Source organism: Mustela lutreola, chromosome 4 (genome assembly GCF_030435805.1).
Source record: "Mustela lutreola isolate mMusLut2 chromosome 4, mMusLut2.pri, whole genome shotgun sequence".
NCBI classification, from domain to species: Eukaryota; Metazoa; Chordata; class Mammalia; order Carnivora; family Mustelidae; genus Mustela; species Mustela lutreola.
The window spans coordinates 16,111,661-16,127,203 of NC_081293.1; the positions used below are offsets into that span (position 1 = coordinate 16,111,661).

General features: G+C 36.6%; 1 protein-coding gene across 1 annotated transcript in view; it reads left to right on the plus strand.

The window, feature by feature from the left end:
* The window catches only part of CCDC186 (coiled-coil domain containing 186), a 53,092-nt gene that overhangs the window by 16,584 nt on the left and 20,965 nt on the right, over positions 1 to 15,543 (plus strand). Inside the window, exons 4-6 of the mRNA XM_059173121.1 lie at positions 3,892 to 4,020; positions 9,581 to 9,793; positions 10,820 to 10,939. Coding sequence (XP_059029104.1) covers positions 3,892 to 4,020; positions 9,581 to 9,793; positions 10,820 to 10,939 — 462 coding nt within the window. The remainder of the gene's footprint in view (positions 1 to 3,891; positions 4,021 to 9,580; positions 9,794 to 10,819; positions 10,940 to 15,543) is intronic.

Sequence of the window (15,543 nt, forward strand, 5' to 3'; positions counted from 1 at the left end):
AATTGATAATAAAAATTAAATCAAGTTTTAGTTGCTTATGTCTTGGTATACTTAACACACCATTGCATGGTTGGAAGGTGATTGTATTTGGAAATTTTACTTAATCCTGATTTTTATGTGCTTTAGACCTATACCACAATAAATCAAACTTAGAATTTTAAAATGTGAGGGAAGCTTAATAATGGACGGAAGCCACATTTTGGTAGGTGGGTCTCTGCTGATGACCAGAAACTTCAGAGCAAGTATATGGCAGAGAACCAGAGCTGTTCTTTTCATAAGGTTGTTAGTGGTTGTGCCTGTTCAAAGGAGAAAATAGGATTCTTCTTTCTTCTGCTAGCCAGTATAGCAGGATTTTTTTTCTTAATTTTATCTCTAGATCTCTACCTTTCAGTATGGCAACTACTAGATAGCCTTTGAGCCCTTGAAAGGTGGCTAGTCCAAATTAAGAAACACTGTAAGTATGAAATACGCACTTATTTTGAAGACTTAATATAAAAATATAATATAAAAAAAGTAAAATTATCAATTTTTCAAGTTGATTATGTGTCAAAAATAATATTTTGGATATATTAAGTTTAGTATTCATTCCATGTTTTGCTTCTTTTAAAATGTGTCTAGTAGAGGGGCGCCTGGGTGGCTCAGTGGGTTAAAGCCTCTGCCTTCGGCTCGGGTCGTGGTCCCAGGGTCCTGGGATCGAGCCCCATGTCGGGCTCTCTGCTCTGCAGGGAGCCTGCTTCCTCCCCTCTCTCTCTCTGCCTGCCTCTCTGCCTACTTGTGATTTCTCTCTCTGTCAAATAAATAAAAATCTTTAAAAAAAAAATGTGTCTAGTAGAAAATATAAATTACACATATGGCTTTTATCTTATTGGACAGTGTCATTCTAGGTAATCCTTTCACAAGGAAAATTAGTACCCATATTCTATAAGCTAACATTTAGGGTTTTTTTTTTTCCATTTGCTTTATTGAGATATAATTTAAATACCATGCAATTCACCCATTTCAAAGTTTACTGTTCAGTGGTTTTTAGTTGTACAACCTTTACTACCATCTTAGACCATTCTATCACTTCTGCCCCTGCAAAGAAACCCCATATCCATTAGTTATCAGTCCATAGGATTTTACGTATACAAGATCATGACATCTGCAAATAGGGAGTTTTACGTATCCCTTTCCAATCCAAGTGCCTTTTATTTCATTTCTTGCCTGATTGCCTGGTCTTGACCTTCCAGTAGGGTGTTGAGTAAAAGTGGCAAGAATGGATATCCTTCTCTCGTTCTTGATCTTAGGGGGAAAGCATTCAGCCTGTTATGATTAAGTTGTGGGTTTTTCACAGATGCTGTCAGTTGTGAAGAAGTACCTTTTTATTCCTACTCTGCTTTTATCATGAAGGAGTTGAATTTTATTAAATGCATTTTCTGAATTTATTGTAATGATTACGTTTGTTCTGTTGATATGGTGCATTATATTAAATGATTTCTGGATGTTAAGCCAGCCTTGCATTGCTAGGATAAATAGCTTTGGGTCATGGTGTATATTTCTATTTATATATTACAGGATTGTTTTGCTGGTACTGTAATTTCCATTGATCAAAAACTTGTCTGTATTCATAAGAGATATGGGTCTTATAGCTCTTTTTCTTGTGATTTCTTGGTTTTGATGTCACGGTAATATTGACCTCATAGAATGAGTTGGGGAGTGTTTCTTCTTTCTTGGGGAAGAGTTTGTGAAAAATCAATTTGGTATTAATTCAGGGCGCCTGGCTGCCTCAGTCTGAGGAGTGTGTGACTATTGATCTTGGGATCATGAGTTTGAGTCCTGTGTTAGGTATAGAGATTACTTAAAAATAAAGTCTTAAAAAAAGAATTGGTATTCTTTAAATGTGTGGTAGAATTTATCTGTGGCGTCTCCTGGGCTTGACTGTTTCTTGGTAGTTTTTTTGTTTTGTTTTGTTTTGTTTTACTAATTAAATCTCTCTCTCTCTTTTTTTAAGATTTTATTTATTTATTTGACAGACAGGGATCACAAGTAGGCAGAGAGAGGAAGGGAAGCAGGCTCCCTGCTGAGCAGAGCCCTACGTGGGGCTTGATCCCAGGACCCTGGGATCATGACCTGCGCAGAAGTCAGAGGCCCAACCAACTGAGCCACCCAGGCAACCCACTAATTAAATCTCTTTACTTAACAGGTCTGCTCAGATTTTCTGTCTCTTCTTGAGCCATTTCGGTAGTTTTGTCCTTCTAGGAATTGTCCTTTTATTTTATCCAGGTTAAATTGGCTGTAGTATTCATTTATACTGTTTTTATTTCTGTAAGGTCAGTATGTCCCTCTTTTATTTCCATTCTAGAAATTTGAGTCTTCCCCCACCCCCTTTTTTACCTAAAGTCTTGTCAATTTTGTCAGTCTTTTCAAAGAACCATTTTGTTGAATTTTCCATTTTTCTATTTTCTATTTAATTTTCATTCTAGTATTTATTATTTTTCCTTCCTCTTGCTGACTTTAGGTTTAGTTTGCTTTTCTTTTTCCAGTACCTTAAGAGGAAAGTTTGAGTTACTGATTTGAGAGCTTTCTTCTTTTTAATATAGGTGTTTTTAGCTATAAATTTCCCTCTAAGCACTGCTTTAGATACATCCCCTAAGTTTCAGTATGTTGTATCTTTCTATTTCTAATTTCTTCATATTTTCTAATTTTCCTTATGATTTCTCCCATTTATTGAAGTGTTGTTTGATTTTTACATATTTGTGAATTTCTCATATTTCTTGCTGCTTCTGATTCTAGTTTCATTTCATTGTGGTTAAAGAACATACATTATAAAGTTTCAGTCTTTTTTTTTTTTTGATTAACATATAATGTATTATTTGCCCCAGGGGTACAGGCCTATTAATCATCAGTCTTACACAGTTCACATCACTCACCATAGCACATACCCTCCCCAGAGTCCATAGATATCAATCTTTTGGGTTTATTGAGGTTTATTTTATGACCTAGCATATGTTTGGTCCTAGAGAATATTCCACGTGTACTTGATGAGCATGTGTATTCTCCCACTTGTTGGGTGTAATGTTGCACGTGTTAGGTCAGTTGTTTCATAGTTTTGCCTCAAGTTTCCTCTATTTGCTTGTCAATCTTCTGTCTAGTTCTGTTCATTATTGAAAGATTCCCAACTATGAATCACCTCCTTCATTTCTGTCACTTTTTGGTTCATGTATTTTAGTGCTGTATTATTAGGTACATATATACTTAGAATTATTATAAGTTAACCATTTAATCATTAAGAAATATTCCTCTCTCTGGTAACATTTTTTTTGTGGTTTATTTTGTATATTAGTAGAGCCACTCCTATTTTTTTATGGTGGTTACTTGCTTGCTGTATCTTTTTCCATCCTTTTTCTTTGATCTGTATCTTTGAAGCTAAGGCATGTCTTACAAATAGATGGTGTATTGTTGGATCTTGTTTTTTTTACTCTAGTCTGACAATCTCTGCCTTTGATATGGTTATTTAATACAATCTAATGTTGTTACTGACAGTACATTTATGTTTGCCTTTTTTTCTATGTCTCATGTCTGTTTTGCTCCTCTGTCCCTCCCTTACTGCTTTCTTTTGTATTAAGTAAATATGTAACATTTGAATTTCTTTCATATTTTCACTATATTTTTTTGAGTTATATCCGTAGTGATTGTTCTAGAGCTTACCATGTCCATCTTATCAGAATCTGCATCAGCTTTATACTGCCTTAGTTCTGATGAGATTCAGAAGCATTATACTACCATTTACTTTTGATTTCTGTTTGAGGTGTATGTTCTCTGTGTTCTCTTTCTTTGTTTATATTTATTTGAAGTATTGGTGGTCTGTTTGGTATAGCTATAAAAATAATATGGAAATAATTTTCTCTACAGTTAGAATCAAGAATAGAAGAACTTAGTAAAGAAGTTAAAATTTCCAAAGATAAACTAATAGCTCAAGACATCGCAGCTAAAAATGCAGTTCAGCAGTTGCATAAAGAGATGGCCCATCGGATGGAACAGGTATTTTTCAAATTATTACCATTATTAACTTTATATTCTGGTGATTTTTTTCTTGTTTAATATAAACTAATCTGTTAGACTGTTTTGGGTATCAGTGGTATAGAATAGGTAATTAATCTTTCTTAAAATGCTAAAGCAATACATAAATATGTGCTAATTACAAAAATATTTTTAATAAATTAAGGAAGCATTCAGAGGTGCTGGGTGGCTCAGTCAGTTAAGCATCTGCCTTCAGATCAGATCATGATCCCAGGGTCCTGGGATCCAGTCCCGCATCAGGCTCCCTGCTCAGCGGAGAGCCTGCTTTCTCCTCTCTCTCTGCTGTTCCCCCTGCTTGTGCACATTCTCTCTCTCTCTCTCTTTTCTGTGTCAAAATAAAATCTTCAAAAGATAAAAAAATAAGGAAGTATACAGAACAAAAAGTGAAAATCCTCCTTCATTTGTACTTCTCTCTTCCTACACCCAAATCCTTGCTATTCCATTCCTTGTTCCGGGGCCAATTATTGGTATTTTGTTTATGTATTTTAGTACATATACATGTATAAGTCCCACAAGCTTTTGTGTATGTATTCATATACTTACTCTCCTCCTACTTGATTGGAATCTTACTTTGCATCTTTTCGGGGTTTTTTTCCCTCTACTTAATACACCTTGATCATCTTTTTGAGTTGGTATATATGGATTTCAGAAGAGATCATTTTTTTAAAAATTAACATATAATGTATTATTAGGCCCCAGGGGTACAGGTCTGTGAATTGCCAGGTTTACACACTTCACAGCACTCACCATAGCACATACCGTCCCCAGTGTGCATAACCCCACCACCCTCTCTTATGGTTTGTCTCCCTCCTGATCCCATCTTGTTGCATTTATTCTTTTCCAACCCCCCATGTTGCATCTCCACGTCCCCATATCAGGGAGATCATATGATCATTGTCTTTCTCCAATTGACTTATTTCGCTAAGCATAATACCCTCTAGTTCCATCCACGTCATCGCAAATGGCAAGATTTTATTTCTTTTGATGGCTGCATCAGAAGAGATCATTTAAACACTGTTTTTGTTACTATTATTACCTGAGAGCCTCCTTTTTTCTTCCCCCCTAAGATTTTAAGACAGCGCCTCATGTGGAAGCAGGAGCTGGAGGGGGCAGGGGCAGTACAGAGGGAAGAATCAGACTCCCAGCTGAGCAGGGAGCCGGAGGCCAAGGCCCCAATCTCAGGATCCTGAGGTCATGCCTTGAGCCAAAGGCAGATGCTCAACGACAGAGCTTCCCCTGAACACCTCCTTAAGTGTGTAATCTTAGTCATCTTCATTTCCTAGCACCATGCCTGACAACTGTTCGTCTTTATGGTGAATTGAATCAGAAAGTATTAACTGACTGCTAACACTGTTAATGAGATGGATCCTGTCCTCTCTACCCTGAAGCTACTATCATAGGTAGCTTTCTTTCCTTTTTTTTTTTTTTTTTAAAGATTTTATTTATTTATTTGATGGAGAGATAGCACAAGAAGGCAGAGCAGCAGAGGGAAAAGGAGAAGCAGGCTCTCCCATGAGCAGGGAGCCTAATGTGGGACTCAATCCCAGGACCCTGGGATTATGACCTGACCTCAAGGCAGACATTTAACCGACTGAGCCACCCTGGTGCCCCATAAGTAGCTTTCTGGAAGGACTTTAGGAAACAGATGAACCTCAACCTTTATTTCAGTGATTCTTTTCAATATGATTATTTCAAACCTATGCTATTAGTTCTCAAACTTTTTGTACTAACTGAAGAGAAATAAGATGAGACCTTACGATGTCAGTAAACTCAAAAATAGCCGCTAACTAGAACCAATTGGTAAGCTTTTTAAACAGTATATTCTTTGAAGTTTGTTTTAGAATAAAAACAGAATAGTAGTTGGATATACACCGTAACAACTCAAAGAGTTAAAAAATGAGTCTTCTTCCAAACCTTTTCTTCCATTTTCCCCCTTCCCAGAGGTATCCATTGCTGCCACTTTCCTGTGTGTTCTTCCCCAAATGTTTGTTGCGTAGACAAGCATGTATGTATTCCCGGATTTACTCCTTCATTCCACTCCTTTTAAAAAAATGGCCTACATGTTGCATTCACCACTATGTAACTGTTGCTTCTATAATGATGAAGAATTTAGGTGAAGTTACTAATAGAGGCTAATATTTTGAGATTTAGCTATGTGCCAGGCCTTGTTTAAAAAACACTTTGCAATTTATTTCATCTTCACAATGATGCTAAGAGGTGGGTATTATTATGTAGATTTTCGAGATTATTTCATTTAAATATTTCTACATCTCCTTCCTTCTTTTTTACCCCTACCTTTTCCTCTCAACTTTTTGAGTTTTCAAGCCCATAAAAAGGTAAAGGAATAGCAAAATGAACACTAGTTTATCCTTCACGTAGAGTCACCAAACCTTATAAATTTTACTTAGAAATAGATTCCAAGTATGAGTGTGCATATTTACACACACACACACACACACACACACACACACAGTACATTCCCCAGTTTAATTTTCCAGCTTGAAGTTTTTCCATTTCTCAGACTAGATAGGTAGAATGAATTTGAACCTCAGACTTACAAGGGTATAAATTTATAAATTCTCAGGGAATTTATGGCATGTTCCCTTTATCTCCCCATGGCCTGGTATTGAGAAATGTCTGCAGGGCAATGAAGAGTTCAGGCGCGTAGCATTCCATTCTGGATTCCTGGTTCCTCTAGCTTCTTTGGCCCTGGGGAGTTTCTCATACTTTCTTGAGAGCTCAACTGTTTATTAAAAGGATGTTTGTGGGGCGCCTGGGTGGTTCAGTCAGTTGAGTGTCCTACTCTTGGTTTCATCTCACATTGTAGTCTCACGGATGTGAGATTGTGGGATGGAGCCTCCAGTGGGTTCCAGGCTCAGTGGGGAGTGCTTCTCTCCCTCTCCATCTGCCCCTCCCCCGCACGTGTGTGCATGGTCTCCCTGTCTCTCAAATAAATGAATCTTAAAAAAAACCAAAAGGATGTTTCTTATATTTCATCTAAAACTTTTGGTGTTTTGATGGGGATAGTTTATCTGCCATATTTCATTATTTTAATTTTAACCGGCTGTTGAATCCTGTTGATTATCTTATTATGCTTTCTTTATGTTCTTCCAAATCAATGGTATATGTCTTAAGCTGGTCAAATCCAAAGATTTACTGGCTCTTCTTCCTTTATCTGTATGGTAAATGGACTGACTTTCTGTGGAAGCTTAAGTAGTAGTTACTGTATCGTCAGTACTCCAGCAGTTCTGGGAGGCAGGTGCTGCCATTGTTTGAGTTGAAACCTAGAAACATGAACTTTTACTCCAGGTTATTCCTTTGCAGCTGATCCATGGATGACTGAGTAACAGGACATCCCTGCTATAGTCAAGAACCTTGTGATATTTTACTTTATCTGTCCCTTTTCTGGTTTTTCTGCCTCTCAATTTCAGTGATGCCTCCATCCTGCCCCCAGTTATCTTACTAAAACATACATTTAATAAAAGTTTCCATTTTATAAATCTTTTGGCTTCCCGTTGCCTATTGGATAAAATTTCAACTCATTAGCACAATAAGAGGAGCCCTTCTTCCTTTGAAGATTTAATCTGTACTAGTCTATTTCAAACTACTTCCTCCCCAGTCCCAACTAACAGGCCAAAATTAAATCCTACAGAATGTCTTGGTATCCTCTAGAAAGTCATGCTATTTTATACCTTTAGGCATTTTCGCATTTCTTTGTACATTTTATGTATATATGTTGTGCATGTAATGTGTAGATGTTTTGTTTATATGTTGTTAACACTGGGGAGTGAGCCCTTCTGGGACAGAAACCACAACTTACCTTATTTCTAAAAGCCAGTATGTTTCTGAGCATCAGCCTATGAATCCAGACTTCTTTTTAATTTGATGTTATAATTAATTACCTTTTCTAAAGATAGCTATTCAGTTATCTAAAAAACATAGCTAATTCTTTAAACCAGTTCCAGTACAGTTTTCTCAGTCCTTGCTCACAATTACATTGTGAAATCCTCAGGGATCTCTGACGTTCCTATTCCAGTGTTTCCCTTAATTTCTCTAGAAAATTAGTAAGCTATTTCAGTGGGGGGAAAATCCCAATTGTACAATTTAAAAAGGTACTTCTATGTATAGTATTCTGTGTTGACTGGATATGCTCATCAGCTTTATAGGAAACTTCCTGAGACATTATTTTCAGTTTTCATCAGAGCATGGGAGCTTTTCCTACATTCTCTTAACATTTTACCATCTTCAATTCAGTTATAGCATCAGTTGGCATTTATTACTAGATACCATTGAAAATCCCTAAAGTTTAAGGTTCTATCTTTTATAATGTAAATATGTGCTCCATCATATTTGCAAATTGTGAATTTAAATGTAGTTAAATGAAGGGTTTTCTGTAAAAGTTTCATTGCATAGAACTTCAGAATATGGAGTATCAGCTTATATTAAAACAGAATTTTAAGTGTATAGATGTCACATTTAGAAAACAGAATTTTAAGAGTATATAGATGTCACATTTAGTCCAATTAGATATTTTTTTATTAAGTGAAATACTTTTTATTTTTTCTTTTTTAGAGATTTTATTTATTTGAGCGAGAGAGCACATGAGGGAGGAAGAGACAGAGAGGAAGAAGCAGACCCCCTGCTGAGCAGGGAGCCCGCCTATGTGGGCTCAGTCCCAGAACCCTGAGATCATGAACCTACACTTAACCAGTGAGCCTCCCAGGCACCCCATTAAGTAAAATACTTTAGAAAGTTTTTCATATACATGAAGTCAAATGGTTAATTAGCATATAGTTACTTACTTTTTGCAAGGGAGCTAAGATTTTTTAGATTTTAGGAGTTGTCAGCCATACAGTCAGGGTCCTGACAGAAAACAGAAACTGCTGATTTGAAAATTTAATTAAAGGACTCTTTACAAAAGGTATAGATAAGGTATAGGGGGCCCAAAGGGAAAAATGCAGGGTCCTGTGGTGCTTGAGAAGCCATTGTTACTCTTTGAGCTAAAGGAATAAGGAGAGGGAACAGGTAGTGCTACTCAGAGTGGCTAATTGTATGGTAAAGGCACCTGACTTCATCAGTGGCCTTGAGCCAACCTGTTGTGATTTTGGAGGAGCCAGATCTCACTCTTGGTCTGTACTGGTGCCTTCTTTTTGACTGGCTGGAAGTTACAGGGGCAAGGAACCTTATTGATACAGTCCATGGTAGCCATCTTCCCAAAGCATAGTGTGGGATAGGAAGAGTAGAAAAGTAGATCTGGAGGAGTAAACAGAAAGTACCAACTATGTCAGCCAAAGTAAAAAAAAAAAGAAAAAAAAAAAAGTAAAAACAAGTATTAGTGATACTAATTTGTTCACTGTATCATTTTCCTGTGATTTTTAATCTTTCCTTTCATTAAAAAATTTCATGACACACGTCCTAGGAATGTTGTGCAAAAAACAGAAAATACATTGGTAATATTACAAAAAATATTTTTTATTTTGGTTTCTAAAAAATTTTTATTAATGCTGGATATTTTTCAAAGGCCAACAAAAAATGTGAAGAGGCACGCCAGGAAAAAGAAGCAATGGTAATGAAGTACGTAAGAGGGGAGAAGGAATCTTTAGATCTTCGAAAGGAAAAAGAGATACTTGAAAGAAAACTCAGAGATGCGAATAAAGAATCTGAGAAAAACACTAACAAAATTAAGCAGCTTTCTCAGGAGAAAGGACGGTTGCACCAGCTGTATGAGACAAAGGTATAAATTGTGGTGGTGTACTGAGTTGAAATTTATTCTTTTTGCTTTTCCTTATCATAACTATGTGGTTAAATTCACTATTACACATAAAGTTGTTTTTGTTAATTTACCTTCTGAGAACATGAATGCTTTAGGGTCTTATTATTTATATTATATTACATATTTATATTTTATGTTTGATATATTTGATATATTTTTATATTTTTAATATATATTTATATTATAATTTATATTATTTAGCATCTAATTTAGTATCTTGTTACATGTTTTGAAAAGGTTTTTGCTGGGAAAAATGAGATATCGATACATGTTGTTTATTAAATAACTTTTTCTTGATAGTTTTTAAAAACTTTCTTTTAATATCTATCTATTGAAGAAATGAGTTTCTGCTCCAAAAGAACATTTTATTTTGGTAAAATACATACATAGTAGGATCAAGATATGAAGAGTTTTTCAGTGAGAACCGTGTATTTTGATTGGAATCTTAATGTAACACTTATTTATCATAGAATAGAATTTTTTTTTTTTTTTTAAGGAAAAACATGTTCTCTTTAAATGCTTCCCAAAGAAATTTAATTACTGAGCATTCCAGAGTCCTTGCTCTTAACTAGCAGCCTCATGGCATGGTCTTATTTCTAGTCAATTATCATTTCTTGATAATGTTATTTTTTTTATTAATTAACTTTTAGTCCAGGAATGTTGTCATTGTTCTCAGGAATTCTAGAAAAATTTAATTTGTATTTCACCTTAATGCCAGCCAGTGAGAAGAATCATAAAGGTGTACTTGTTCTTGCAACATATCTAGTTGTTTGAAATAAATGTTAACCATCTTATGTCTATTGATTGGATTTAGGGTTTTGCTACTCTCCTATCATTTGAACTTTGAATTAGGTTTATGGTGGTCATAGTATGCTAACCCTCAAATGTAGTGTTATTAAACTGATTATTTTGAGGAGGTATAAAAGATAAACAAGTAATTGATTGATGGTTTAAATGAAAAAACATGACCTAGTGATATTGTTTTAGGAAAGTGAAGCTACTAGACTCACCAGAGAAATTGACAAATTAAAGGAAGATATCAACTCTCATGTCATTAAAGTAAAATGGGCACAAAACAAATTAAAAGCAGAAATGGATTCACACAAGGTAAGTATTGTAATGCAGTGGAAAAATTATCAGAACCAGTTTTAAGAGCAAATGCAGGGGCACCTGGGGGGCTCAGTCAGTTAAGTGATGGACTCTTGATTTCATCTCAGGCTGTGATCCTCAGGGTCAGGAGGTAGAACCCCATATCAGGCTTCATGCTCAGCTCGAAGTCTGCGTGAGACTCTCTCTCCCTCTCCCTCTGCCTGACCCCTGCGTGCGTGGACATGCACTTTCTCTCTAAAATGAATAAATCTTTTAAAAAGCAAATGCAGGGGCGCCTGGGTGGCTCAGTGGGTTGGGCCGCTGCCTTCGGCTCAGGTCATGGTCTCGGGGTCCTGGGATCGAGTCCCGCATCGGGCTCTCTGCTCGGCGGGGTGCTTGCTTCCTCCTCTCTCTCTCTCTGCCTGCCTGTCTGCCTACTTGTGGTCTCTCTCTGTCAAATAAATAAATAAAATCTTTAAAAAAAAATTAAAAAAAGCAAATGCAGTAAAGATAATAAGGCATAAAGCTTAATTTAGTGACTTCTATGGGATAGATTGGGCTTAAATGTTTGGTGATTGTGAAAAGATATTTCCTTGTGTGATTTACATCTTAAATTAGAATGTTATATTTTGTCATAAATTGTAAAAAAAAATACTAAATTTTATCATTCATTATTTACAATTCCAAAACTGACTTTGTTCTTTAAGCAATTCTTGGTATCTGTATTTTATATTACACATTGTCAGAAATTTGGGGGAAAGAGGAGAGTCTGTAGGTTGTCAAAATAGAAAGCAAACTCTGGAAATTTAAAAAATATCAGTGATGCTAAAAGAGTGTTTCCATATCTGTTTATTATAAATATAATTCTATTGGTATTATGCCTAATGAATATCATTAAAAAAAAGTAATGTAATGAAAAATGATCATAAAGGCTGGTACCTTGTGCCATTTTAAGCACTAACTGAACTTGTATAAGAATTAATAAAAATCTGAAGATGATAGAATGTGAAGGAAAAGAACAACTCTGAAATATTTAAGTAGAAGAGCAATGTTATAACAGCTCCCAAGTTTTCAAAAATAGGGCTAATGGTATTGTTTCAAATCATAATCATAGATTATCTCAGTAAATACTTTTTTTTAATGTTTCCTTCAACCTAATCTTTTTTTTTTTTTTTAAGATTTTTATTTATTTATTTGACAGAGAGAGATCACAAGTAAGCAGAACAGAAGTCAGAGAGAGGGGGAGAAGCAGGCTCTCCGCTGAGCAGGGAGCCCGATGTGGGGCTTGATCCCAGGACCCTGAGATCGTGACCCGAGCCAAAGGCAGAGGCTCAACCCACTGTACTACCCAAATGCCCCTCATTAAATACTTCTAAGTCAGCAGAATTGTTAATAACATTTGGACATTTTTGCATATAATATTATCAGATATTATCACAGAAAACTATAGGGAGAAATGTCTGTGTTGACAGTAATCAAAGAATAGAGAACAGTAGCTCTCCTCAAGTTCTGGACTGACTGCTGATCTCTACCAAATATTGGGGAAGGAATTGTCAGAAGGGAGTAAAGGCAAAAATCCTTGCAGTTCCCATAGGGCTATAAATCATTTAAAATTTTCCTTTACTTTCAGTTACACAATGAAGAACTAAAACTCCCAGTTCTGCAGTATGATAATAATTTCTAAACTACCTGATTTCCTTCAAGATCAGAACATAATACTGGGTCATATCTAATATCTGTGGCACTTTTCTCCTCATCATCTATAGCCCTAAGAGACAGGATCCTGAAACCTATTAGAATGCTAGCATTGGAGAGTGAAAGACTAAAATTTGGTCTTCTGTGACCATATGTATTAATAAATGGGTGATAATAGATATTTAATAACGACTTTCAGGTCAGATGAAACCAGATACTCTGTAAGTAGGTTAAGACAAATGTCTTAAGACTGACATACTAAAAAAAAAAAAAAAAGACTGACATACTAAGGTTACATTGTATGGATTGCTAGAAAGTGAAAATAGCAAGCATATTGCCCTAGTATGTGAAAATTAGAAATTTACCAGTTCTTTTTTTGTTTGCACGTTTACATTTTTTAAAAAGATTTCTTTTATTTTAGAGAAAGTGTGCATTCAGTGGGGAGGGGCAGAGAGAGAGGGAGAGAGAATCCTCAAGCAGACTCTCTTTCAAGTATTGAGCCCAAATTAGATCTTGATCCCAGGACCCTGAGTCCATGACCTGAGCTGAAATCAAGAGTTAGCTGCTGGGGCGCCTGGGTGGCTCAGTGGTTAAGCCGCTGCCTTCGGCTCAGGTCATGATCTCAGGGTCCTGGGATCAAGTCCCGCATCGGGCTCTCTGCTTAGCAGGGAGCCTGCTTCCCTCTCTCTCTCTCTGCCTGCCTCTCCGACTACTTGTGATCTCTCTCTGTCAAATAAATAAATAAAATCTTAAAAAAAAAAAAAAAAAAAGAGAGTTAGCTGCTTAACCAACTGAACCACCCAGGCATGCCTTTACCAATTCTTTTTAAAGGCATTTATTAACCAGCAAGTGTTTTATTGGGTTTTCTCCTGTGAACAGCACTGTATTAAATAGTATGGACACTCTAAAAGTCATAGAGGACAGAGTAATCGCTTTCAGAGAGTATCTGGAATGAGATCCTGGCTATCTGTTTTATGTATTTACCTAATAGATGTGAGAAGGAGTCTCTGGATCAAAGAATACAAGATTTAATGACTAAGCAGTGTTGGCTACCTGTTAAAATGTGGACAAGAGCCAAGACTCCTCTTCTTAAATTTTTCTCCAGGTATCCTCTAGTTTCTAGTCCCTACACACCCAGTCGTAGGTGTTTATACTGAGACTCTGGAGGCTACTGGATTTATTGTGATCATTAACGTCTGATCAGGCCTCCAGGTCTGATTACCAGAATTAAAGTCTTAGACTAAGTAGATTGGATAGCTCTGTCATTAGTAGAATCATCAGTTGGGTCAAACAATAGAAACAATTTCAATTATTCCCCTTCCTAAATTCCCTTGGAAGTTAAACTAAAATGTGTTTTTAACACCTAGCCCATAAAAATAAAGCCTTTCAGGGCACCTGGGTGGCTCAGTGGGTTAAAGCCTCTGCCTTCAGTTCAGGTCATGATCCCAGGGTCCTGGGATCGAGCCCCGGGTTGGGCTCTCTGGTCAGTGGGGAGCCTGCTTCCCCCTCTCTCTTTCTGTCTGCCTATCTGCCTACTTGTGATCTCTCTCTCTGTCAAATAAATAAATAAAATATTGAAAAAAAAAACCCCAAAACTTTCATTTTGAGTGTGGTAAAGAACTTCCCCCAGTGTGCCTCTATACTTGCTCACCTAGTGGTTGCTACCTATTTACCTACTTGGTCCCAGGATAAAATAATCTCACTGGATCATAGATAACAGCCAGAAAGAGATGTGGTAGTAAACAGTGGTTTGACTGAGCTGGGTGCTTGCCAGTCATTTCTGCTTCAGAGAAAGCTTGAGGAATAGAGTCTGGGATATTAAGACAGTATCCAGACCGGTAGGATGTAAGAGACTGTAATATGCTGTAGACCAAATGGGCAACTAGGGGTTGGTATATTTTATGATATATTCCTTCAACAAGGCACTTCTACTTATTATTTATGCTGTTCTCTGAAAGTTATCACGTTGTCAACAATAGCTTCATTCTTAAATGGTTAACTCATAAATCCCACTTATTAGAAGCTAGGGCTCCCTTTAACTATGCTATTATTTCACTTAGTAAAACTGTATTCTATGTTCAGTTCTATAACTCTCCCATGACTCGTGTTTGCATTATGGAATAGCAGGGTCTAGGTTTACCCTCCCACCTTAAAAAACCTAAAAAAAAAAAAAAAAAGAAGAAGAAGAAGAAAATAAATGAAGATTTTTAGGCTTGGGGCAACAAAGGCAGGACAGGGCAGTGATCTCTGAATGAAGGAAAGCAAGCAAGATGTAATGCTTGGAGAGTTTCCAGGTTGCAGCAAAAGAAGAGGAACCCAGACAGATCCCAGCAATCTCCAGGAATTGAGGAGACAGAGTCGGAAGTATAGAAAGTCGGGCAGAAGAGTACCACAGAAGGGGAAGATTTGGAGAGCTGCAGTATGTTCCCTTCAGTTCTTTATTTAGCTCACTACTTACTGATCAGTATATATGTGTGAGAAAGTTAGAGGTGGAAAAAAAACGATCAGAAAGGAGTAGGGACAACAGTCCCGTAGGGGGTCACAGAGGCCTGGTAGGAACTGTTCCTGTTTCCCCAGCCAAGAGAAAGCCCTCTTAAAATATGGGGCATCCAGTGACCCTCAGAAGGGTGTTGTTTCAGCAATGAGTACTAATTAGCCTGAGACTACAGTCTGTTATGGACCCATCTTGCAAAGCTTTGAAAGAAAGCCTCAAATCAGATTGTTTCAAATAATGATCTTATTTGCATAATAGCCCAAAGAGTAGCTGGAAGAAAGCCCAAAATACTCAGGTGCGTGCAGAAATCTCCAGGACCGACGAACATAAAATTCACAATGTCTGATATCCAATAAAAAATTACCAGACATGGAAAGAGACAGGAAAATATAGCCTATAATGAGAAGTAAAGAAAAATCAACTGATAGAAACA